Source organism: Podarcis liolepis (assembly GCF_965112155.1).
Source record: "Podarcis liolepis genome assembly, chromosome: 7".
Taxonomy (NCBI): domain Eukaryota; kingdom Metazoa; phylum Chordata; class Lepidosauria; order Squamata; family Lacertidae; genus Podarcis; species Podarcis liolepis.
In genome coordinates, this window is record NC_139561.1 from 59,495,227 (window position 1) to 59,521,855 (window position 26,629).

General features: G+C 46.4%; 2 protein-coding genes across 9 annotated transcripts in view; one reads left to right on the forward strand and one right to left on the reverse strand.

Annotated features, from left to right (window-relative positions):
* The first annotated feature begins 1,019 nt into the window (after positions 1-1,019).
* TSSK3 (testis specific serine kinase 3) lies at positions 1,020-4,043 on the forward strand. The gene is made up of 2 exons (XM_083512495.1): positions 1,020-1,351; positions 3,316-4,043. The coding sequence occupies exons 1-2, from the start codon at positions 1,180-1,182 to the stop codon at positions 3,975-3,977; spliced, it is 834 nt and encodes a 277-aa protein (XP_083368621.1). The 5' UTR covers positions 1,020-1,179; the 3' UTR covers positions 3,978-4,043.
* A 1,375-nt stretch (positions 4,044-5,418) lies between these two features.
* Positions 5,419-26,629, reverse strand: part of BSDC1 (BSD domain containing 1) — a 39,696-nt gene continuing 18,485 nt past the window's right edge. Inside the window, exons 1-12 of one of the 8 annotated variants that reach the window (XM_083514064.1) lie at positions 21,150-21,190; positions 20,583-20,642; positions 19,431-19,491; positions 18,515-18,631; positions 18,104-18,271; positions 17,958-18,012; positions 13,694-13,809; positions 12,504-12,572; positions 11,373-11,454; positions 9,504-10,061; positions 9,130-9,233; positions 5,419-8,320 (exon numbers count right to left, since the gene is read on the reverse strand). In XM_083514064.1, coding sequence (XP_083370190.1) covers positions 8,288-8,320; positions 9,130-9,233; positions 9,504-10,061; positions 11,373-11,454; positions 12,504-12,572; positions 13,694-13,809; positions 17,958-18,012; positions 18,104-18,271; positions 18,515-18,631; positions 19,431-19,491; positions 20,583-20,642; positions 21,150-21,160 — 1,434 coding nt within the window. In that variant the 5' untranslated portion in view covers positions 21,161-21,190 and the 3' untranslated portion in view covers positions 5,419-8,287. Of the gene's footprint in view, positions 8,321-9,129; positions 9,234-9,503; positions 10,062-11,372; positions 11,455-12,503; positions 12,573-13,693; positions 13,810-17,957; positions 18,013-18,103; positions 18,272-18,514; positions 18,632-19,430; positions 19,516-20,582; positions 20,643-20,837; positions 21,115-21,149; positions 21,493-26,629 lie in introns of those variants that run through there. The other 7 variants (XM_083514063.1, XM_083514069.1, XM_083514068.1 and 4 more) reach the window with 7 other exon arrangements.

Consider the following 26,629-nt stretch of genomic DNA (forward strand, 5'->3'; position numbering starts at 1 on the left):
AGAAAATAGGGACATTCTACTGGTGTAGAAAAGAATGTCCCTATTTTCTGAGAAATGTTGGAGTGCATGCTATCTGGCCAGAATTGAGGAATGAGGGAATATAGGGAATATAGGAGAGGCAGTGGGGATGGCAGTGGAGGCCCACCAGCCTGCTGTAGGTCTTCAAGGACAGGAATAAAATCAGCTGCATCCTTCAGTTTCTGTTTGGATAGTTCTTCCTTGGGGGTCTTAATGAATGAGAGAGCAAGTTATTTGGAGCAAAGCCCCTGCTTGGCTTCTGGCTGCAAATGCCTCTAGGGCATCTCTCCCCGTGCCGTCCCAACCCACGAGGCTACTGTACCACACAGGCTCTCTCTGTCCCATTATATATCATAGATGAGTGATTCGAAGTAGATCGCCGACTGATCCCCAGCAATTCCAGCAGCCACAGGTGCAACTCCCAATGTGGTGTTCCCAGATACAGAAGCACATGCAAAGCCCCCCTCCCGCAGTGTCCACAGGTTCCCTTCTCCGTACTTGAAATTTGGTTTGAATGAACAAGTTGCGTTGTGTGTGGCACCCACAACAGATTATCTGGTTTGCAGATGTGTCCAACGACAAACTCTTATCTTAAGGAAATCATCTCACTGAATAAGAAAATGGTTGAGGGAATTAGAATACTTACTCTTAAGAGTTGCCTGACGTAGTTAGACCCAAATCCTGCCAAGTAGCCTCAAGCCAGCAGACTTCCATGATGGGGAAAAGGAGACTAACTTAATTGTCCATGTTCACCCTGGACAAATAAAGAGGTTCACTACACTACAGTGTGGACTATATTCATCTCTTACCCAAGGCCTCAAAGCTGTAGGCCTCTTGGCAGGTTAACCCATCACCCCCCTGGAGGGCACTGGAGGAAGCTGAGGGCTTGGGCAATGCAGGCTCTCCAAGGAAGCATGTCTGCTTTCCTCCCATTGGTGCAAAACTACTACCTCCAGCCCGGGGTCCTCAGGTAACACAAGGTTGCATCACAATGGGGGCTCAAAGTTTCAGGATGTCCAACCTCAGTTTCACCCCTCATCAAAGGACCTTGTCTGGGCAGGAAAAATGATCTAGCACCCTGGGCTGCAACCAATGCAGACCCTGGTCTGGGAGGCGAAGGACGGCGATGTATATACTTTGTGATGACATGATGTCCTGAGAATGACAGATGAGCACGTTCAAGACACAATGGAGGAGTTTCTTCTCTCCCATGGTTACCAGATGGGTAAAACCATTGGAGAAGGGACATATTCAAAGGTCAAGGAAGCTTTTTCAAAAAAACACCAACGAAAAGTGGCCGTGAAAATTATAGACAAAATGGGAGGACCAGAAGGTAAGAGCCAGGAAAAAGCATTAAGCACAAGACAGATAAGGTTCTGCCAGTTCACACACCTAAATTGAGGAACAAATAGGCCCAGTAGGTTGTATTTTCCTCCAGGGAGCTGGGATCCTCTGGCACAATTGCCTGCAATTGTCATTGAAACACTCTGCAAAAGCATTGCCATTCCTCTGAACGGAGACTGGGCTGCCTTTGCCGATGTGGCTGACTAGATTGTTTTACAACAACATGTAGCAAACTGCTTACTACTTTGCAGAATTTGTCCTTTCTGCAGGTGCTTCACCAGAATATTTGGGGTGGGGTGGGGAGAAGAGGAGGCAAGGACAGTGAACTAAAGATCCCTAAGAGCAAGCAGGGACAGCCTACTCCTCTATCTTGTCTGGAAATACGGGGCCCCTTTAAACATTACTCTAGTTTTGTCCAAATTGCTTTTATGCAAGTGGTAAAAGGAACCACCAAAACAACAGGGCTAATTATGCAGCAACCAACAAAGGAAGCTCCCCATGGGAAGACGTCTGAGGTTAGTCCTTGCCCATGGAGGTGGCATTGCTATTCAGCCTGTTGTGGACAGTTGAGAAGGGGGGTGTATCACAGCTCCAGCTTTTTGCTGGAGGGCCAAGTGGCACATAGCAGCATCCAACCAGCTAAAACTGGTACACTAGCTGTGGCTTTTTCTTGCACATAGAGCCTGGCCATAGTTATCCATGGTCTGACATTCTCCTAGTTAGTACAATGGGTTGTGTGGGGACCAGCTTTGAAGATTGCTTGGGAAGGACAGCTAATTCCAGACACAGATGCAAGCTTCCTCACTAGGATCAGGTATTGGAAACATTTCACCAATAATGGTCTCCACTAGCTCCTGGTGTGTTTTCAAGTGCAATTCTAGGTGCTACGTTTTCAATCCATGGCTTATGATATGGGCAACTGATGGAACATTCCAACATTGACCATCCCAAGCCCCAAAATCTATGAAGGTCTTCTTCACTCCCTTTTCTGAGGGGTGCTGAGTGGCAATCAGGATGAGGACCTTTTTGGTTGTAACCCCTCTTTTCCCAGGGAAGCTTGCCCAGTACCTGCTTAGAGGTCTTTTAGGCACCAGGCAAACCCCTATTTATTTTCTCAAGCTTTTTAAAACTAGATTGTTTTTAACATTCATTTCTAGTATACTGTTTTAGCATATTGAAAGTCAGCATATAAATGCTTCAGTTGAATCATATCTCCACCTATGGTGGGGTTGTATTAAGAGTGCAATAATTTTGGGCAATGGTATTCAGAGAAATTAGTAAGATTTTAAACTACCACTTTCTCCCAACTTCTCAATTAGCCCTTTTATTTATATTTGTCGAGGGTGATAAAAATTTGCATTGGGACGGGGCCAATCTTACTACTTGGTACACTGAAGTTTGGATATTGCCTGCTGGAAAAACTAATAAGCTAAGAGTCCTTAGGGCCAAAGAAAAAGGGATTTCATGCCTGTTTGGTCTGACTTTATTTCATTTGTAAGCAAGGAGGAACATGGCCAAGGATTCCCCCTCAGCCTATGAACTAATATGACTTATAAAGTATTCAAATGTCCTGAATCAAATGTAACAACTTTCCCTTGTATAATAGGGCATGTTCTGTAACTGTCTTTTTTTTAACCATTACATCTATGCTGTAAATAGTTCCAGTCGCTACCTTCCACACATTCACATACTTGTGGTTTATTTATTATGGTTTATTTTATGTCTTTGTTTGACAGTGAGCTATAATTGGTGATGGACTATGTATATTGTCATCACGTCTTGTTTGAGAACTTCCCCGGTACCATCATGGTAATTAACAGAAACACATAATTTCCCTGGAGGGACTCCTAATTTAATTTTACCAGGAATGTGTAAATAAGCTCTTCTCCAGCCAGCTTAGTCGCTAGTTAGCCCCTGATGCATCTTTGCTTACTCTCTCATTTCCCTCTGCAGAGTTTATCGAGAGATTCCTGCCCAGAGAGCTCCAGATCGTCAAGCGCTTGGACCACAAGAACATCATCCGAGTGTACGAGATGCTGGAGTCAACGGACGGGAAGATCTACCTGGTGATGGAACTAGCAGAGGATGGAGACGTGTTCGACTGTGTCCTGCAAGGGGGGCCCTTGCCTGAGAGCCGGGCCAAATCGCTCTTCCGCCAGCTGGTGGAGGCAATCCGCTACTGCCACAGCTGTGGCGTGGCGCACCGTGACCTCAAGTGCGAGAATGCGCTCCTGCAGGGTTTCAACCTGAAACTGACCGATTTCGGATTTGCCAAGCTGCTCCCCAAAAACCGGAAGGAGCTGAGCCAGACATTCTGTGGCAGCACAGCCTACGCAGCCCCCGAGGTGCTGCAAGGCGTGCCCCACGACAGCCGGAAAGGTGACATTTGGAGCATGGGCGTGGTTCTCTACGTCATGCTCTGTGCAAACCTGCCCTTCGACGACACGGATATCCCCAAGATGCTGTGCCACCAGCAGAAGGGGGTCTCCATTCCTGGCCACTTGGGGATTTCTGAGGAATGCCAGGACCTCCTCAAAAGCCTGTTGGAACCGGACATGATCCTGAGACCTTCCATCGAAGAAGTGAGTTGGCACCCGTGGTTAGCAAGCTCCTGAGAAAAGGACCATGTCAAAACTCTCCCCAAATAAAAGGGGACAGGCTGTTTCCAAAATGCTCACATATATTTTAACGTTATGCTCAGTTTCTGGTCTATCCTTGCCCAATTCTTTGCACACTTCCCCCTCTCACTGGGCAAATTTGAAGTGGCCCCGGCATCCAGAGATATATGAACAAGAGCAGAGAGGTGTGTCTTCCCTTGCCAGTCTGTCTCTCTCTCTCTCTCTGCCATCCAAAGCTGCCTCTAAGAAGCATTCCAATACAGACCAAGGGCATGTGTGATGACTCTTAAGGAGGGTGATTGGCTCCTCCCCAGCTGCCTCTTAAAGGCACTGTTTTCAGTGGGCATCCCACAGGAGTACTTGCTACTTTGCAAAAAATATTCCCCCATGTCAAATATAAAACCCTAAGAAGCTGTCTTGTACTGATCCATCAATCCATCTAGCTCAGCATTTTCAGCTCCAGCCTAAAAGAAGAGGTAAAAAGCTCCAGCCTACACCAACCTGGTGCTGTGAAAATGTTTTAGACTAAACAAATGCAGGGCAGCAGGTTGGCAAAGGCTGATCTGCTCTAACTGACAGGGAGGTTTTCCCCAGGCTGGTACCTCAAGAGCATTTTAACTGGAGGCCTCAGGCATGTAGAGCACAGGGTCTGCTGAGTGACAGCCCATCCTTCCATAGGTGATAGATATATCTAACAAGCTTCTGCAATCTCTTTGGCTACGAGTGGGAAAAGAGCAAAACAAGGCAACTAGAGCGCTTGCAGCCAGAGGCCAAGCAGGGGCTGTGGATTACTTGCTCCCAAGAGTGCTCTTTCTCCCTTTTCATGAAGGCCCCAAAGAAGGAACTTTCCAAACAGAATCTGAAGGAAGCAGCTGTTTTTATTTTTGTCATGGTGGACCTAGAGATGGGCCGGGGGGGAAGGAGGGATCCCACTGCCACTCCCACATTCTCTCTCCTCTTCAGCCACCCCTAAACACCTTGCCCTTCAGACTAGAGGGTACAGATCCTTCACCCTCCCATCCCACCATATCTTCAAAGAGTATAGCAGCTAGTTGTAACCCCTATTCTGGCAATACAGCCTGTCTTGTTGCACATCCCCTCTAAGACAGCAGTGTGTTATTTGGCATCTCTGAAAGGAAGAGAATCATAGAGTTGGAAGAGACCCCAAGGGTCATCTAGTCCAAGCCTACAATGCAGGAATCAAAGCTAACAAATCTCTGGCAGGTGGGCAGCCAACCTCGGTTGAAAAACCACCACCTTCCGAAGTTGTTGATTCCACTGTCAAACAGTTATCAGCGTCAGAAAGTTCTTCCTAAGACTTTGAATCTGAACTGAATTTGAAAAAACACACACTTCCCAGACTATGGCTGCTACACCTACTTGCACAACAGGGTTGGCTGGGGGGGGGGGGAATCAAGAAACCAATATCACCAGGCCATTTCTGTAGAACTCTTTTAATTGCTGTTAACGGCAAGTCTGTAAAAGGTTCAGGAGAAAGTCATCATTACAAAACTAAACAGCTGTTAGAGTCACTTCTTTACCCCAGCTAGAAAACAGTCCAGGGAGTTGCAGTATAATTTAAAAATGAGAGAATATTGCACAACCAAGAGAGAAGAAAATGAACTATGGAGAATTATGATGAAATCAGAGCCTCAGTACTTTTCCCCAACCCCAGTTGGGAATGAGCCTTGTCCCCTTCCTTGAAACAGAATCTGGCTCTCTACTACCATGCTTTGCCCCATCATCACACAGACACATCTAAAAAAGCAAGCTAACCCAGGAGCCACAGATGTCCCTTGACAACCACCATCCTTCTCAGACACTTGGATTTGGGCTCTTCTAGGCAGATGTCACACCACTGATTCCTGGCACCCCTATGCTCTGCTAAACTCAATGTGATCCAGTCTTCAAGGGGATATAGAACATAGTTCATTTTCTAAACTATCTTCTTGTCCCGTGGCTTAGCCCTCATATGGATGATTAAGACACATCCAAAAGCAGCCCGCTCAAGACTGTGGTGGAGCTCGTACCTGCAAATACAGGGAACATTCATTTTTGCACTACGCTGGAGAAGGGCAGTGGGGCACATGCTACCCTGCCCCCCAAAAATCTATCCTGTTTTAGATCACAGAAACAGAAGTGGCCTTATACCAGCAACTCAGGCAGAAGGTCAAACCCACCTCCTGCTGCTACATGATCTTTCCAAAGGGAGATGGCAGGGACTGAGACAGGGATGCAGCATGAATGTATGTGCTCTACCACTGATCCCCATTGCAGAAGCAACAGCTCATGTGGACCGAGGACAAACACAACAAGAAATACTGTGAACAAAGCAACCAAGAAACTTGGGTGCTTCACTCTCCTTAATCTGCTTTTAGGGCTGACTCTGTTGCTAGTTTCCCCCAAATGGGGGTTCATTTACATGGGCTGGCTCATACAGGAGCCTGCAAACATGTCTCCACACCATCAGAAGCCTCTAGGAGAGGTGACTGTAGCAGCTATAAATTCTGACAGCTACTAAGCGACCCATGGAGAGCCTCCTTCCAGCTCTCGCACAGCACTGCTGCGTGCTCAGTTGCTTACTTTCCTTTTGACAGTGTTTGGCTTCCAATAGGAGCAGGAAAGAGAAATAAGTAGCAGGAACTTTCTTATTCCTGTCTGGTACTCTTAAGAAGCCAAGCACTGTTGAGAAGATGAATGAATGAGCAGCAGCACTGTGAGAAGGCTGGAAGGGAGTCGCCTTTGGATGGCTCTGACAAATATCAGATGCTTCTGAAGGCTCAACCACAGGGGCTCTGGTATGAAACCAGCCTAAGAACCTCCCCCCAGGTATATTGCATCACTGGGGAGGAACATAAGCACATTTCCTGTCACAGCTGTATGCATCAGAGAGATGCTGAACCTCTGCACAACTCCCATTTGTTTCAACGGAGTTTGTGCACGAGAACTTCCTAATGGAGAGGAAGCCCATTTCCATTTTGGACCCATTTTAGAAAAGCATGAACAGAGCTAATCAGTTCTGAGGTCAGAGATGCTCAAGTAGTTACATACGCTTTCGACTCAACTATGTTGTGGCAAGGAGCATATCAGGAAAAGGGGGGATCGCACCAAAAGGAAACAGATATGCCTAGAGAAGGTCAGAGGGATGCAAGGAAGGAACACAGCCTTGTAGGCAGTTGTAGCTCTTGGCAAGGTTGGGGAGCAGGAGAGACCTCTCCCCGGGGATGGGGTTTTTCCAGAGGCTTGCTACATACTAGCCTTCACTAGGTTGGCGAAGGCTGCCATAGACAGAGATTGACAAATGCATCAGCCCAAGTGGGGGCGGGAAAGAGGGGCATGAGGCTTTGGCAAATGCTGGTCCTTCAACACTGACCGTCAGTGCTTCTCAGGGATGCCTAATAGCAAGGCCACCAGCAGAGGAGCTGCACTTGCACCATTCAGCAGCTCCAGAGAAACTCACACCCAGCCCTTTTCAAAGAAGGTCTCAGCAGCACAACCCAGCAGGAACATCTCCTTCCACTTGCGTTCAATTCAGGGGAGCTTGTGCAGCAGATGCTCCCGCTAGTGTCACGTGCTGCTAAGCAAGGATTCGGCTTAAGATTTCATTTTTATTTTTTTAAAAGTGCTTCAAGTCCCAGAAAAGCAGAGAAGGAGCAGTTCAGGAGGGATAGGTAGGGATGAGAGGACTCTCCCAGCTTTTCAATGTCCTGGCTTCCTATCAGGCAGTGCAAGATGCTAAGGGAAATGGGTAGGAGCAATCAGACACCATGCTAGAGGGGTTGAATTCTCCTTCTCTAAAAGCTTATTGGGTTTCATGAAAACACTCACACAGAAGGAGGCACAGCTAGGAAGTGGCCGGCCTAGTGAAGAACAGGCATAATAATCCTAATTATCTTCTAGAGCCCAGTCAGACTCACCTCACACCCACCCCAAACCACCATCAACTGACACCCACCTCAAACCGTGCCCTCCCCAAAGGAAAATAAATCCACACTGAGACAGCTCTGAGAGAAGCAATAGTCCAGAGGACCTACTGGGAAGATGCACCTATCCCTGTGCCCCACTCCCTCTGCCGAGGCTCTTCGGCAGCCCCACATGATACCAGCCACCACCAGGATCCAAGTGTGGGTTATGGTCCAAGGTCCCCAACAGGATTTCAGCAGAGATGAGATGCAGCCAGCCCGGAACACATTTACACAGGAAAAAGGAACCGGTTGCTCTGTGGTTTAATTCACATTGGATGGTGCGGAGGGGGGAAGGGGGTGGGGGAAGATACCAAGATGCACCACAGAAGTGACGGCCCCATGTTATTCCCAGTCTTCCCATTCTTCATCTTCCATCTGCAGTAGGAGAGGGAGGGAGCGCAAGAAGAAAGGTGTTTTAAGGTAGGATGTTACAAAGAGACAAAGAGCAAGCACTGACCGAGGTCACACAATGATTGTGCACAGGATTACACCAAGAGCTGCCAGCAAATTAAAGCATTTTAAGTTGATTGATCCTTTGCCTTGCAAAGAACCAACCAAGCAATCCAGTCTATGTGCTGCTGAAACATTATTAAAACCTGAGACCAGAGGCCATATATACAGTTGCAATCAAAATTATTCAACCCCCATTGCAAATCAGGTTTATTATCAAAATTTTACAGACTTTCAGCTGTTGGCAATGAGGAAATCAAACAAATACAATTGAAATAACTCAACCCAACGGATACTTCAAGTGGTTTCCCCAATTTCAGCTAAAATAGATGTGGCCTTGAAGATACAAGTGATTGGATCCCAGTCAGCCGTCTTGCCAGAGAGAGAACTAAAGCATTAATATAGTCCTCTTCCTCCTTCTCAGTGCCTGGCTGCTCCTCTTCTACAAAAGAGCAGGCGTGGCATTTTTCTGAAGCACAAGGACATGCCTGTGTCCAACACAAGTCATGTACATGTTAGTGTCACAAAGGTGTGAGCAACAAAATAAAGAAAAATAAGGTCCTCATTGTCTCTTCTGAAAGCCCTCTTAAGCCTGCAACCCTACAACCCTTTCCCGGGAGTAAGCCAGTGACCAAACAGCAGCCTTTTTTCAAAAGGCCTTTGTAATATGTTCTGCCACCATCCCAAGAACCCCAGGGGTGGTCTTCTGGACCTGGCTGCCTGCAAGGACTCACCTCCCCAGAGATGTCCACCTTGGAGAGGGCCAACTGCACCTCTTCTTCAGTCATGTCCAGGTCAAAGTCCTTTTCCCAATCCTCACTAATATCTGTGCTGGAGCCTGAAATGAAAACAGAGGCATCCCATGCTCAAGGCTTTTGATGTACCACAAATGCCACAGCAGGAAGTAAATCACTAAACAACAACCAATGCACTCAAGGCTGTGCGGCATCCACACCTTTGTAGCCAGACCACACCAACATGGAAATGGGTGCTGTTCCACAGCTGTCAAGGATCAAGAGGGGCTTGCAAATAGGTAACTTTCCACATGCTAATGCACATTTACAGAGGGCTGAGGTTTGGCTCACTGAGCACTGTCCAGGCTACCCACCTTTCTTCCCATTGTTGGAGGGAGTGGATTTCCCACTGTCGGAGTTGAGTTCAAAGAGTCGCAGATCCATCGGCCCATCCTCTCGCAGAGTCTCTGTCCTGCTCACTGGCTTGGCCTCTACTTGCTCCTTGGGTTGCTCTGGGTAAGGCTTTGCCTCTGGAGCAGCTGGGGAAGGATGTGCAGGCTCCGCTGGCTTTGCGAGTGAGGTCTGCTCCTCTGCGGTAGCTTCCTGCAGCCTCTGAGAGATGTCCCCTGCCCCAGAGAGCTGGGCTCCAGTCTGTAAGGGCACAGCAGGTGAAGCAGCAGCAGCAGGTGAAGCAGCAGCAGCAGCAGCAGCAGCAGCAGCAGGGTTTGCAACCTGAGTCACCAAAGAGATGCTTTCGCTGCTTTCAGATGGAGTCACCTCTGCCGGGGCAGTGCTCAGCATAGCCCAGCTTTCCACCGATGCCTCTAGGGTCGGAGTGAGCACTGCTGCAGAGGTGGGGGAAGCTGGCTTCACCTCTTGGGGAGATTGCGAGCAGTCGTTAGACTGGGAGGAGGATGACCCAAGGAATTCCTCTGCGGTAGAAGAGGTGAGAGAGTGAGGCAAAACAGGTGAGAAAATGTGTCACTGATGACATTCATAAGTAGGGGAAAATGAGACGGGGGAAACAAGCAGGGGAAAATTCTTGCTTTTCCCTCTGACTTGGTAAGAGAAAGACTGATCAGGAAGTTTTCCTTACAGCCTTCTGAATACTAATAATGCCAGGAGTTTCCCTCCAAAGAGAAGGTTTCTCTCCCCTGCCCTTCTCTTTTGTACTTCCTGGCGTGTTATTTCTTAGCAATGGGGGCACTACAATGCAATAAGCCATTTAATTTCCCCCTGCCAGGATGCCTGCAATTTTTTCTCCCAAACTTTAAAAATGTCCAAAAATTGTAACACTGCTAAGCAAAACAGCAACTAAGATTTTTTTGTGCAATAAGACAAGCAAAAACTTCATCTGGATTCATTAGTGAAACTTCAGGTGAGGGCCCCGTCTTTATATATGTGTGGCTTATGTTACTCTGTACACCAATAGGGCTACATTAACCATCAAGGCAGACTAACCTGGGAATCCCCAAACAGAAACAGAGGAGGATGGGCAACTTGCCTAGAAAAACCCACGCTTGCACTGCAACCCAGAGCAAAACTTTAGGGGGCTAGAACATGTTTGCAGACTCCATCAGGAAAGGAGCAAATAGTGGCCCTCACCATGTTTAAATAGCTAAAACAAGCCCAGCTGCTAAGGAGGCAGCCAATATTGCAACTTTCGGCCCAATGAAAACACACCAACTCCAAATCTGTCTCCAAGAAGATTTCAAAATGCTGGTTCTCAACTATGTGGAGGCCTGAATGACCTGGGAACTGGTTACCTGAAGAACTGTCACCTGTCAAATAGATCTGCTTATGTCCTGAATTCATCAGCTGAGGCCTTGCTTCAATTAACTACACCTTCAGGGGTTAGACAGGTAGCTACCAAAGACAAGACCTTTTCTAGCATTGCACCAAAATGATGGAAGGCCCTTCCCCTTTATTATTCTTTTAGGCACCAAGTGAATTCTTCTCTATTGTCCCAATTTCTGGAGATAAAAAGCATGAATGGTTTAGTCATTGTATTTGTTCTCAAGGCAGATGCTCTTCTGATGTTGATCTGAGTTTTATTTTGTATTTTATCCTTGCATGGTTTTAATTTGGCATGGAAGTTGCCCCAAAAGGTATTAGTGGAAAGATGCAGTAGGCATCATTTCAATAAATAAATTGTGCATAAAGTGCAGGAAACTATAAACAAAAGGGTCAGAAGACCCCTCCAGGCATCTTGCCCAGCTGGGAAGCAATTTCTGTTCACTAACCTTCTTCCTCTTCCCAGCCTGGCTCCTCTGAATGAACACTTTGTTCTGCCCGCTGCTTCAAAACCTCTCTCCGGACCTCCTCCTGGGACAGAAAGGAATTCAGATGGCTGTCAGAAGTTGCTCACCTGCTGACCAGGGAGAGGGCACAAGGCTACCCCTGCAGGCAGAGTTCAAGAGCTCATACTCCTGGGTGAGAAAAGATTTCTGACAGCTGCACATGGGAAGGAAGGTGGCAAGCAAGGGGAAGAGAGGAAATACTTATAGAGCTAAACCAAAGGGACATGCCCAAGAGTAGGACAGAAGCTTCTGGGGTCAGGCCTCAAGGCAAACCCTCAATCCCCTGGAAGGTACTATGGAAAGTCCTCACCTGAGCATCAGAACAGATCAACAGGAACCCCATAGGCCTGAGTGTAAACCCTCATCTGCAGGTTTACCAGTTGGTGTTCATTGCTCATGATTCTGGCAGGCTGACAAGACTTGGGCTAACAAAGGCTTGACTTTAAAATGTCTTGGCACAAGCAAAGAGTTTCCTGCTAACAAACAATCCCTCACCATACAAAACAACCACTCCTTCCACTTCTCCTTAGTTCAAGCTGCACTTTGCATCTTGCACTTTCCAAGTCATTTGAAATGTGACCACATATGCCGCCTTACCACTTGCATGCTTGATTCTTCCAACTGCTCCAGTCTCTTCATAAGGGCATGATTCCTGTAGTCTGAAGCAGCGGCACTCTCTTACCACTTCCCACCCCCCAAACTGAGTAGGCCAGAATCTCAAAGAATTCTACAAGCCTAGGACATTTCCAAGGGTTCTGCTGTTCCACAGTGCAACTGAATGCTAAGTGACACACTGTCTGATTCAGGAAAAAAGACAGGAAGGGCTTGGCAAGCAAGCTGCATTAAGGGATGAGGTAGGAGCCACTCTATGTGCCCACAGGTGCACATGAGAAAGACCTATAAGCATCTTTCCCTGAACTTAGAGCCTCTCTCTGGAAATGTGACTTAGAAGACTGTCCTGGAAAGACACTGTTGCACCCTCCTTCAGACACCCTTGTGTTGCCCCTTACTGCATCCTGCAATAGAGAAAAACTGACTCTCAGTCGCTCCCAGAGATAACCTCTACAAACTCACCTGCTCCAGCTGATGGACTTTGTAGAAGTAGCGTTGCCAGAATTCAGAATGGGACACAGCCACTGGCACCTGATGTCAATAGAAGGAAACAGAAGAATGAACAGGGATGCAGTGGATACAATTGTCTTAAACCAGAATCACATTAGGGGAGTACACACAACCCCCTCATAGGTTCACCCAGGAGAGCAAGGCAGTTGTGGGGTTGCACTCCATAGCCCCATCAACACCAAGTGTGAGACAGGCCCTGCATGCATATACAGAGACTCCTCCACACTGGGGGGACTCTAATAAGACAGACTGCATGGCTGAATGTGTGTAGGGAATTATTATTTTTTTTCTTCCATAAATTTTTATTCATATGTGTGTAGGGAATTATTGGTAGAGAGATTACGTCTGTAAGAGGTAAGAGAAGAAACCCCTAGATTTTAGAATGGCAGATGAAGATGATGGGCTACATGGAATTGGCGGAAATGACTGGCAGAATCCGAGACCAGGTTGAAGAGTCGGTGGAAGAAGATTGGAAGAAATTTAAAGACTATTTACAGAAATATTGTAAAATTAATGAATGTTAGATTGATGTCAGAATGAAATTAAGTGGTTCTAGCAGTAATGTTATAAAGGTGTATGAAAAAATGGATGGTTAATAGGTGAGAATTTAAAGTTATAATATATTAAGTTAAAGGACTAAGACAAAAACAAAGAGGGAAAGGAATTGCTGAATTAACCAATTGAACCGGAATACAAAAAAGGGAGGTGAGAGGAGGTCAGGGAAGTAAGGAAATGAAATGTAAGATATAGAAGGATAAATTTGTTTTTAAGTGTTTTTTCTAAAAAAAAAAAAATACTTTGTATTTTGTATGTTTTTTCTTCTTTTTCTTTTATATTTTTCCTTGTTTATGTAATTTTTTGTTTCTGAAATCTTAATAAATACTATTTTAAAAAAAAAGAAAAGAAACCCCTAGATTTTAAGACACTGCTGCTCCCTAGAATATTCTGTTAGGAACCAAATTTTCTGCATTCAAAAGCATTACACAGGAATTGCAATGGACATGTTCTGGAGCCCTGCCTCTTCCTTCAGAATAGAGAACAGCACCACCCCACAGATAAATGTGAGCAGCTAACTTCTAGAGCAACTGTTTGAAAACAAGACCCAGAAGATCAAGGGACTAAGCCACACTGCACCACCTTACCATCTTGGAGTAGAGCGCGCGGATGGAAGGGCTGTTCACCAGCAACTCCGAGATCTCCCCTTTCTTCTCCTCTAGGTTGAAGTGCAATAGCCAGGCCTCAAAGAGCTGAGAGGGTCCTGTAGAGGATGGAAGAAACACCACCATATCACAGCGGAAGTGGTACAATCAGCTTCCATACCTGAGGACTGGAAAGTGACCAAGGTAACACCAATTTTTGAAAAGGGATCCAAGGGGGATCCTGGAAAATTGCAGTCTGGTTAGCTTAACATCTTTCCCAGGAAGACTGGTGGAAAGTATTGTTAAAGAAATCTGGAAGGTGGCAACACGAGCATGGGCCTGTCATGGCTCCCTGTTTCTGGAATGCCATCTCCAAGGAGGCTTGCCTGGCACCTTCATTACATTATCTTTAGGTGCCAGGTAAAAACACTTCTCTTCAACCAGGTATTTGGCTGATTATCATTCTATGACTTTTTAAATGTGTTTGTTGGTTGTATTATGTATTTTGCGTTTTCACTTTGTATCGTGTTATGAACTGCCCTGTGACCTTCAGAGGAAGGGCTGTACACAAACCTAATAAATAAATAACAAAATTATGCATGGTGCGCAGAAAGTGGACAGAGAAAGGTCTTTGTCCCTCTCTCATAATGCTAGAACTCAGGGACCTTCGATGAAGCTGAATGTTAGAAGATTCAGGACAAACAAAAGTACTTTTCCAAAAAGCATATATAAAATTCGCTCCCCCAAGAGGCAGTGATGGCTCTTGGATGGCTTTAAAAGAGGATCACACAAATTCATGGATAAAGCCCACAACAGCTACTAACCAAGATGGCCATGTTCTACTCCACTGCTGGAGGCAGTATACTTTTGAATACCAGTTATTGAAAAACACTGGAGGGGAGAATGCTGTTGCACTCAAGTCTGTCTTGCTTGTGTGCTTCCTACAGCCATCTGTTTTGTCACTGTGAGAACAAGATGCCGCATCAGATGGGCAACTGGCCTGATCCAGCAGGCTCTTATGTTCTTAAATGGCCAAAGTTTGTTGGACAACAAACCAAAACCAGCACTACACCATGACAGTCTGCAGTCGCTCAAGGAGGCAGTGGTGAAAATTACATTAACTTGTTTTTCCTGTAATGTATGCTGTGCTGTGTGTGATTATGACAACGGGATTCCTACCACACTGCTGCTTGTGAGATAAAGCTACTTTGGCAGTGTAAACAAAGTGACATGGACTTTAAGAGATAAAGCACAGCCTGCTTAACTGTGGAACTATAGCCGTGGATGAGAAGCCTTGATTTCAGTAAGTCTGCTATTTGAGAGAGGCTTATAGACAGAGATATATTACAGAGAGCTCAAATGGTGGGTGGGGGTTGGAAGATTAGACACATTGAAATTCTCAAGATCTGGACATTGACACATCCACACCTTCCTGGCTTTGGTGGAATATGCTTTCTGAAGACAGTACCCAAGGGTGCCATGACAAAAAGTAAAAGGGGCAGCCCCCTTTTGGCCCCATCCCCATAATATAAGCAGTGCCTCTGCACACAAAAAGTTCCTTTAACTATGTTCATTTGGCCTCAATGCTGTTGAGAGATCATGCAACCATGAATTTGTTCAATCCGTTTCTTTAAAGCCCTTTACAATATAGGTACCCCATGTTTAACGACAATAAATCTCAAGTGTTAATTATGCCTTGTGTAAAACTGCTGATTCCTTTTACCTTTCCTGAACCTACCACTAAATCAAATTGGGTCATCCCAAATTATAGCGTTATAGAAAGAAGAGGGGTGATTTTCCTAACCATTATCATGTCTTTGCTTTGTCATTCTTTTTAAAATAAAATTAATACCCCCCACAGGGAAATTACTCCAGTACAATGACATTGCATCACCAAGAAAGTATTCGGCTGTGTGTGTGCGTGTGTGTGTGTGTGTGTGTGTATGCGTGTGTGTAAATGATACAAGAAAAACAAAGAAATGGTAGGCACAAAGGGGCCTCTTCAGCAGAATTCTCTTCCCAAAGAAACTTGCCTGGCACCTACATCAACATCATATTGGCACCAGTTAAAGACTTGCCTCTTTCCCTAAATATATAATGATTATTTCCCCCCTCTCCTTTTCTTGCTGCTCTGGCCATTTTATTTTTATATACATATACATATACATATACATATACATATACATATACATATACATATACATATACATATACATATACATATACACACACACACACACACACATATATATATATATATATATATATATATATATACACACATATACAGTGGTGCCTCGCAAGACGAAAATAATCCGTTCCGCGAGTCTCTTCGTCTAGCGGTTTTTTCGTCTTGCGAAGCAACCCTATTAGCGGCTTAGCGGATTAGCGCTATTAGCGGTTTAGCAGATTAGCGGCTATTAAAGGCTTAGCGGCTAAAAGGCTATTAGCGGCTTAGAAAAAGGGGGGGGGGAGCGGGAAAAAATCGGAACACTCGCAAGACATTTTCGTCTTGCGAAGCAAGCCCACAGGGAAATTCGTCTTGTGAAGCAGCTCAAAAACGGAAAACCCTTTCGTCTAGCGGGTTTTCCGTCTTGCGAGGCATTCGTCTTGCGGGGCACCACTGTATATTACACACACACACACACACACACATATGCATGCTTTTCTGCTATATCTCATCTTCAACACATACTAGGTTACAGTCATACATAAACTAATAGAAAAAAGATAGCATAGGTATAAAACATAAACATATGGTAGAAATAACATAACTATATTCTTCCAAGATTATTTAAATCCTCTATATCTTAAATTATTAAGTATGATCACTTTCAGTGCTTTGAATCTCCTATATAATTTTGGAATTTGTATTGTATCCTTTATTATTAATCATCTTGAGATTTTTTGGCTAAGACAAGGAACAAATGAAACAACAACAATACATAGATTCAACTAATTTCACAAAATGCCTCCCCACCCTCCACCTGTATGTAGGTTTAACGCTCCAAGCTGGCATCCCCAAAGCAGGTTTGGCAGGCAGGCATCCACCAGAAGACTTCCCACACATTTGTTTACAGTTCCTGCCCTTTCTTAAGGCACTCTGCAGACGGCAGAGTTCAGGCTATGCCATGGATGTAAAACCTCTGGACTGTGGGCCAATCTTGTCCAGCTAGGGGGTTCAAGATGGCCCTCCAGGGCTGGGGTGATAAGGATATAGGCTGGCTAGCCTAAAAAGCTTCTACACCCCTGCCTTACACTGTTCTTAGGCTCAAGTTTCCATGGTTTCTGCCCACATACAGTGGTGCCTCGCAAGACGAAAATAATCCGTTACGCGAGTCTCTTCGTCTGGCGGTTTTTTCGTCTTGCGAAGCAGCCCTATTAGCGGATTAGCGCTATTAGCGGTTTAGCGGCTATTAAAGGCTTAGCGGCTTAGCGGCTAAAAGGCTATTAGCGGCTTAGCGGCTTAGAAAAGGGGGGGGAGCGAAAAAAATTGCAAGACTCAAAAGACGTTTTCGTCTTGCGAAGCAAGCCCATAGGGAAATTCGTCTTGCGAAGCGCATCGAAAAATGGAAAACCCTTTCATCTAGCGGGTTTTTTGTCTTGTGAGGCATTCGTCTTGCGGGGCACCACTGTACCTATATTGCAGGCAGGATCTCAGCCTGCCAGAACTGACTCTTCTGACCTTAAAAGACCAGCATGTGTGTGCAGCCACTAATGGCTGGAAAGTGGAGTGCAAAACTATCCTAGTGCAAAACTATCCTCTCCAGGCCAAGAAGGTAACAGGGTAGCTTCACCCTTGCCAGTCTGGCACAGAAGACTGTGAGGATAGGGGAGTGGCAGAGGGTGGGGGAAAGCAGCAGGAGAGGGGAGGGGAAGGTGCAACTTGGCTTTTCATGAGAAGCAGGTGCCTTGCAACCCTTCCTCATTCTTTGCAAAAAGTCCCACTTGCCAGAGGTCACCCGTGGCTGAGCAGGAATTCTGAGAATAGCCTCCCATGTTGAAGCATAACGCTTCCACTGCATCATGCACCAATCCCCAACCTGTCACCCTACCTCCTTCAGACCTTTCTACTGCAGCCCCCAAACCTAGAAGTTACTCTTTCTTTTAGTAAGGCCTGCATTTCAAAATCTGGGCCATCCCATCAGGTTTTGCTTTATGAAAGCAAACAGCATGTTGTGGACTTCAGTCACCCTCCAGGTAGATAGTTCACCCAAACACTTCCCTGACTGTGCGGTTTTTCAGTCCAAATCAGCCCCCAACTTACCATCAGGTTCATTGCAATAGGTGGCTGGGTCAGACTGAAGGCTGTACAGCCGAGCCTGGAAGAGGACAGACAGGGAGAAGCATATGAGCACAAGACATTAATGGCGCGGACAGAGGCCACCTTTTGGGGGTAGAGGCTAGAGGCACCTTGGCACTGTCGTATAACTCTGTTGTTCCAGAAGGGGTCGCCATCAGGGTTATGACGTCACAGTCAATGGTCATATCTGGTGAAGGTGCAAATGTTTCGGAGATAACACCCAGGAAGTTGGAGAGCCCTTTTCTCACTTTCTCTGTCGCACCGGAGGAACTTTCCGTCTTCACAAAAACAAAGAAATTCACAATGAAAACTAATCTAAGGCAGAGGAACCAGAGTGGGCAGTATCCCACAAAGCCTAGCATTGCTATGGGCTTGATACACCAAATCAACAAAGAGAATAATGAAAAAGGTTGTCGGGAGAGGGAAATGGCAAACACAAATGAAAACCCGCCAGCCCTTCCCAATGACATGCATTCCTGCCTCTGCCTCTCCCTCCATTTCTGTTTTCAATGCCCACTCACAGCCAGCTTCTCCTTGACCACACTGGCAGTGGCAGCAATGGTGCAGGCTGTGTCATGCTGGACCACTTGCGTGAACTCGGTCAGGTCACGTTTCATGAACTCCAAGGCCTCTGTGGACTGCAACAGAGTGAGAGGAGAATATACTTATTGTTGGGTACACTGTGGCTGAATTTCCAATGAGTGTGGTAGTTAGCATGGGTTGGGGGTTAACAATCAAAGAACACCAAGTGTTTATCAATCTAAGAGTGTGGCCATCAGGAGGAGAAAACAGAATTCATACTTCCAAAACAATAAGCACCTGACAGCTCTTGTTCCAATCACCTCATGTGGCTTCAGGAGCATGTTCACAACTGATCCCAAAACAAGCATTTTTAATTCCAATAACAGATACATGAAACTTGACTGTGAGATGTGAATGCTACTCCAATGAACCAAAGTATTACCCTGGCAGATCAGGCCAAGGTAGGTCCATCTAGTTCAGCCTTTCCCAACCTGGGGTCCTCCAGCTGCTTTTAACAACAACTCCCATCAGCCTCAAGATCCTACAGCCATGCTGTGTGGGACTGAGCTGTAGTCCAAAACAGCTGGATAATACCAGGTTGGAGAAGGCAGGACTAGTTCAGTATTTCATTTCCAACAGCTAGCAAGCAGGTGCCTGAGAAAGGCTCATAAGCAGGGGCACAAAGATAATGGCCTTTCCTTGGCACCTAATACTAAGTACTATAATAAGCAAAGAGGTTTTTCTTACAAAGGGAGTCATCAGTCATTAATTCAGAAGTAGCCAACTTGATGCCCCCAGACCATGATGGACTCCCACCAGCCTCAGGCAGCATGGCCAAATATCAGAGTTTGAGCTGTGTCTTTTTGACATCCTCTTTCTCTAGTTTACCAGTGGATAAAAAGCAGACCCACCTACCTTATCTTTGACTGACTGAAGGCTTTGCTGTAGCCAGCTCCTCCACCAGCCTCCATCTTCCCTATTACAGGACAAACATATGAAGCTGAAATTGGGAATTTTACATAATAAACACAAGACAAAGAATGCAGAACAGTCAGCTACTGCAGCAAATCCTACAATGGCAGCCTTTGTTTCTATGAAATGTTAACAGAATATTTTTCCAACCCCAATTCAGGACCTTCCCTTTCAAGAGCCAATGCAGAAACAGCTTAAAATCAGTACAGTACTACACTTGTGTCCTTGGCTTGGCCTCCTCCTGCCACAAATATAATAATAATTTAAATTCTTAGGCACAAGTTCCAAAGATTTCAAAACTTGTGCTACACTTTAAGCACTACTGCAAACCAAGGCTCCCATTTTTCTCATGAATTGTTACACATTACCTCCTTCCTTCTCTCTCTTTTGCCCTTTCTCAATATTACCTCCCAAAATAACCAATTACAACCAAGATAGAAAGCACTTTAACAACTTAGCAGGTATTTAAATACTTATTTAAGTTTAAGGGAATATTATTGAACTCCTACAACATGATGTGAACGATGCAAAAAATGTAATACAAACTCAAGCCTCCTACAATATTTACTAGAAATCTATGAAAAAGGGTATGAACAAAATAATCACTCAGGCTTTTACAGCACACAGCCTCAAAGACATACAAGTGAATTAGAGGTTCCTGTGCCACCTGTTTAAATCATATAATTTAGTTTGGGGAGTAGTGAAAGAATGTGGATTTACTGGTTCCCTCCTCCCACACACAGCCTTTTTAGTTTGCCACAATTAATACATCATCATGGAACACACTATAACCACGAACATATTCTAGTGCTACTTTAGAGTTCTGTATATAAATGACTATACAAGTGGTCTAAGAGCAGGGCTTGGCCAAGCAACCTTTGATTCAAAGCCTTCCTCAAACCATTAAACCCCCTGCATAGCAATCAACTGCACTTCAATCTCCATGTCCCCACCATCTGTCACACTAAGGTACTACCTTACAAGGCAGCTCAACAGATGCACATGGCAAGAAAGGTAAAGCGAGTCAGTGATGAATAATCTCATATATTAGCAACAGACCTACAAAACGGGCCAGACTGCAACACAGTGGCTTACCCAAGGCTGCCAGAGAGTCTGAACCCAAGTCCCACACATCCAAACACATCATTTGAGGTGCTGTAACAAAGAGGATGTTTTTCAGGACCCTCTTTTCCAGTTGTCCCCAGATACGCCCACTTTGACAATTCTGAGGCCTCACCGCACTATTAGCCCCGAATTCCTAGATCTCTTCCCAAAACAGCCAACGTTGCCCTACCCCCAAGCAATCCTAAACTGGTCAACCCCCCCCCATACTATACAGTACAATCCTACCTTTCTCCTCCGCAACCTGTTCCCCTGAAAAACCCACACCTCATCTTCAGGCTTCGCGACCACCGCCAGGGCTGCCTCTACAAAACAAGAGTGCCCAGGCTCAAGAGGGAGGGGGCGGGGCTAACAACACTAACTCAGGGCCAAAGGAACGCACTCTATGCATTACCAGCGGTACTCTTTCCTGCCTAATCAGTCCAGGGGTCCCGAGGCGGAGCTCTGGCACAACCTCCCGCCCCTCCTCCTCATTCGCCCCCAGGTCTCCCCCACCCCAGTCGCAAAGGCACCACTCCCAGCGATACCAGTTACGCTCACCCTTCCGCCATCTTGGCCGTCTGACGTCACCAATATTTACTGACCTTTGACACCCAGCAGAAGCCCCGCCCTTTTGACGCAGCAACCGCCACTACTTCCGGGGGATCCCCCACTTTCTCTCAATCGGGCTATCACAACTTCAGTGTTACCATAGAAACACTTCCGGCTTCCACGATAGAGAGCTCTGGGTAGAGTGGCTTCCCTAGGGTTACACATCGAAGTAGAAAAGCCTTTTGGCGATGCCGTTGTTTTTGCATTATGCTCCTCACACGGGCGGCTGTCAAAAGGAACCCGGAAGTGAGGGCTGGAGTGGGGAGCGTCTTCTCTCACTCTCTTTTTAATCTGTATGCTTCTTCTGAGTTTGGTCGGCCTCTGTGGGTACGGCAACGGCCGAGGGCCAAAAATGCTCGCGCGCAGCACGTTCAGCGTTTTCCTCCCTTCTTTCTGCAGCATCGAGGCGGAGCCAGGAGAAAGGTCCTCCCCTTTCCCCTCCCTGGAGCTAACGAAGGAAATTCCGTAGCCCCATCGAAGTTAGCATTCTGCAATCACCCGCAGCTCTTACACTTACCGGGATTTCACAATAACGCATTTAAAATATAATCTAATAGATACGTATATATGTATGTATGTATGTATATATATATCATTTCCATTTGAAAACTCTCATCGCTCCTCACCCGATCTCAACATATTTGTTGGCATCCCGTCTGTCCCGAGAGACCATGGAGCACTCCTCCGGGGGTGAGGTCAAACCGCTGCGTAGGCAGCACGGAAGTGACCCTCCTGGGGCGCAAGCCTGGGCAGCGGGCATGGAAAGTCTAGTGCAGTGGTTACCAACTGTTGGTCCGTGGACCCCAGAGGGTCCACGTAACCCACACAGGGGGCCCGTGGCACCATTTACAGTGGTACCTCGGGTTAAGTACTTAATTCGTTCCGGAGGTCCGTTCTTAATCTGAAACTGTTCTTAACCTGAAGCAGCACTTTAGCTAATGGGGCCTCCTGGTGCCGCTGCGCCGCCGGAGCACGATTTCTGTTCTCATCCTGAAGCAAAGTTCTTAACCTGAAGCATTATTTCTGGGTTAGCGGAGTCTGTAACCTGAAGCGTTTGTAACCTGAGGTACCACTGTATACAACAAAAACTAACACAGAGATATAAAAAAATAAAAATAACAAAAAGTAGGAAGTACAAAAGTACTCCCTAAAGTAGGCTTTTGGAAAACGGGAACCGCAGTACTTCGCTAATTGCGAGCCACAGCTCTAGTGGTATCATAGGCGCCGGGTGCGGAGGACCCTTGGTGTTCCAACCCCCACAACATTCCCTATGGAGTGGCGGGCATCCACCATTTTTTGTGCCAGGGGCATGGAGGAAGCCTGTTGCACCCAGCCCCGCCGGGCCCAGGAACGCTGTCTCAGCAGCATCCTCGCGCGGCACTGCCCCAGCCGAGGAGACGGGCGGTAACGCTGCATCATTGATATCAACAGGATAACTTCAATCTTTACCACTAACTTCAGAAGGGCCCAACACACTTTAATAGACTATACGGTGGACCAAGGTTGTAGGGGAACTTTTCTGTCCGAGAACCTTAGCAGAACAATTTTGTGCATGTCATCTCAGAAGTAAATCCCACTGTGTTCAATGGGCTGCGGTTCAAAACATCTGGAAGGCACCAGGGTGGTGAAGGCAGTGTAATGGGGTGACCTTTCCATTCTATCAAGCACACAAATGGTATGTGGGAAGCTGATGAAACGCTTTCCTGAGTATCTTAAAGGGAAACAAGTGCAAGCTCATATATAAAAAATAATCTAGGACCAAATGCACCAGCACCTCAAGGCTCCTGCTTGTTCTCCCCACTATTTACGGTATATACAAATAAAACCGGAGGGCTTTTGTTAATGAAGGACACTCCTGTGATATGCTATATAAACAAAAAGAGCTGGTGCCCCTCATATGCTTTGAGCTTCAATCAGCCCCAGCCAGCACAGCTGTATTGTGCTGGTGCTATGGGAGCTGTTGGGAATTGTAGTTCAAAGCACCTGGAGGGCACCAGTTTTGGGAAGGCTGCCATAGTAGCTAAGAAACTCAAGTTTCCAGATAATTTCACCTGAACTCCTCTTGTCCAGCTATAATCATTACCTTTATATTGCCATCTGTGCACATGACACTTTACAAATAATAGATCCTTTGCCTGAAAACTACACAAGAGAGACAGCAGTGAAATGGGAGGCAACTAGGCCTAAACTGTTCGTCTCATTTTCATCCTATCCTTCCTCCAAGGAGTGCTTGCCATCCCCAGGGAGACTTGCCTGCCACATTGGTTGTTATCTTACATACCACATAAACCCTATTTTATTCACTCAGGTCTTTGGTGGGTAATTTTTAATTACTGGTTGTGGGTCATGTAGCAGGAACCCCCCCACCCCAATCATTCTGTTTGCACAAACTTCACACACACTCACACTCACACACTACATACGCCACATTTCTGTTATAAATTCATAGAAAATCAACCATACATCGGATTTGCACTGTTCCATTTTTTACTCCATGTGACAAGGACTATCAAAGGGGGGTGCTTAGTTTCTGGTCAGCCATAATCTCTTCAGCATACCAGCACATCCACAGGAGCCCTGCCCAGTTGCTATGTCAACCCTGATAATCCCAGACAGAAGACAATCAAAATCACAAAGAACAGTGGATTCACCACAGGCTGAAACAAAGGACAATGATCAGATCTTCCCTCTGGGGGCAGGAAACTGCAAACTCCCCATTGTCACCTGGAAAGTACTCATGGGGAGGGGGAAAGGAGGAACCAGCCAGGTGACAGGACACTCAGGTTACCACCACAACTCCTCCCTCAACCCCTCCTTTCTGTAATGTATGCATGATGTCAATCCTTTCTGTAATGTATGCATGATGTTTCTGGGGGTGGGCTTGACCTAGAGGAGGGGAATTTCAAAAGTTTTTATAAGGTCTTGCAGCCCATTGTTCTGGGTCTTTCCTCTCTCTTGCTAGTGAGGGGAACACCCTGTTGCAACAGTTCAATAAAGGCCAAGCCTACAGGCTGCTGTTTTGCTCCATGTTATCCTGGTTGGTGTCTTTGTTTTGTCCAAGAGAGCCCTCAGATTTTTCCGTTAACAGTTGGCGACCCAGACTCAGGGACACTTGGTTCTCCTGTAAAGGTGAGAGGGGAGATAGAAGGGATCGGGCGCCACTGGGCAACCTTAGCCCAGGGATCCTTCTTCCTCTCCCTGCCTCCTCTTTGCGGGCGGTAATCAATCGTCACCAAAAGCTCAACCAGGGGAGCAAAGGCGAGGTCAAGCCGGCTAAAAAGAAAAGGATCCTGAGATTCGCGGGGGACATCTTCGAACGTGAGTATGGTTTGAAGTAAATACATTGGGAGGGGGGTGGAAAAGTAACGTCCCCACGACAGCCAGACTTTCCTTCTTTCATTTCTGACGTTACCCTTCGGAGTCGGCCGGGTACGTTCTCTCTCTCTCCTTTTCTCCCCCGATTCTCCCCCTCGGAGGGTGGCCAGGGAAATCGCGGAACTTTTCTGTCTGACGTTATCTCTCGGGGTCGTCTAGGAACGTCAAAACCTTTCCCTTTCTCTCCCCACAAATTCTTACGCGGTGCTTGGCCGGGGAAATTGTGGTACCTTTTGCTGTTTTCTGACGTTCCCCCCCCGGGGTCGTCCAGGAACGTCTTAATCTCTCTATCTCTTTTCTCCCCCGTTTTCCGTCTTGGAATTGAGTCCGGGAAAGCGTGGCTCTTTTACTGTTTCTCTGACATCCCTCTCTCGGAGTCGTCCAGAGGAGTCTTTCAAGTATTCTCTTACTCTCCACCTACCCTAACTATACAAATGAACCTTCCCCTCCTGCCTGGCGACCTTTGTTAGGGATGACCTGGGTATGTGAGAACGCAAGGTCGTTTGCTCCTCTTTCAAAACTTTGTTTTCTCGGACCCCCAATCTGGCACTGCACAGCGCAGGCGTCCAGTAGGGAGCCCAAACTTAGTCTCAAAGGCTAGGCAGGAGGCTGTTGTGGAGGGTAGAAGGGGAGGTTCACAATTGGGGCCCCACACTAGGATTAGTCTTGAAAACAGTACTGTGGTTTAGGTTTCCGGGCAGAGACCCGTGGTTTAGGTTTCCGGGCAGAGACCCGTGGTTTAGGTTTCCGGGCAGAGACCCGTGGTTTTGAAAGGGACATCGGCATTCAGACCAGGAATGTAAAAATCAGGCAGCAAGTTTCTTAAAGAAGAAGATTTTTATTGGTTTTGTCAAGACAAAAGCAAAGGGTGCATTTCAGAAAAATGAGAAAATGCCCACCCCTCCTTGGGGGTAGGCTACCTATATACCTTCTTGCTAAGCATAGTCCAGCCCCTTGGCACTTCCCTTTTTAATGCATATTCATCATAGCTCTGCCAATCAGATTGGCGGTGGCCGTGTTCGGTTCCAAGCTTGCCCTATCCACTAGGTGGCGCCAGAAGCTTATAAACTGCTTAACCTATTTACTTAATTCCACTAACTACCCCTGAGCAGATGTTTCCCAGAAATGTACCGATGCATGTCCTGTGGTTTTGACAGTTTCTCTCTAAGAGGTATACCTGGACTTTTTGAGGTTAGCTACGTCCTGTTTGTCAGGGGTCGTTTCTCAGAAATGGCTTAACCTCAACTGGCAAACTTCCTGCACCTGCAGAATCTTCCTGTGACCTACTTGCTGTTTGCAAAGCTTGCTCTTGCAATGCAAGAGAGAGAAAAATAGTTTTTAGCTGCCTGCGTTTATAAAATGGCTTCTAAAGGCTAAACATGACTCTGGCCTGGCTCTCAACAGGTCAGCCTGACCTTCACTCCTTCATTCCCCCCTTTCCATCACGAAAATGCAGACCGGTTATGGTTCTTCATTTTCGGTTGATGGATCTATCGATGCAAAGTCGTAGAGAGCCAGAACTTGTGTGCGTGTTGCTGCATTAACTGAGCGGCTCACCATTCGGCGTACAATCTGAATAAGGCAAGGCACAAGACATGATAAGGCGATTACAATGAGAAAGAAAACCAGAATCACAAGCAAAATCTCTTTTAACCATGACCAACCTGGGAGCCAAGAAGTAAGCCAACTCCATATGCTGGGTAGACCTGCCCCGTCTTGACTAACCTTGTGGAACAAGTCGGCCTGCTTCCTAATGCGTTCAACATCATCCTCCACACGTTTACTTTGGTTGTATATGGATGCTAACTTCCTTATCCGTCCAATATCAGTCAGCACTCGTTGGTCTCGATTAATGTATACACAGCAGGAGGAGTTCAGAAAGGCACAAACCCCTCCTTGGCTGGCCAGTAGGTAGTCCAAAGCAATCCTGTTCTGTATAGTGGTGGTGGCCATCTGCCTGATTTCCAGCTGAAGGGCCATAAGGGCATCAGCCGTGGAGTTAGCCATTAGGGCCATTTGCGCTACCTCTTCCTGCAGGGTGGTTAAAGCATCTG

Bases quoted from the DNA above. Each gene is read 5' to 3' on its own strand.
- TSSK3 (XM_083512495.1), top strand. From the start codon at position 1,180: ATGACAGATGAGCACGTTCAAGACACAATGGAGGAGTTTCTTCTCTCC. The intron at 1,352-3,315 runs GTAAGAGCCAGG...TTCCCTCTGCAG, and splicing joins CAAAATGGGAGGACCAGAAG to AGTTTATCGAGAGATTCCTG.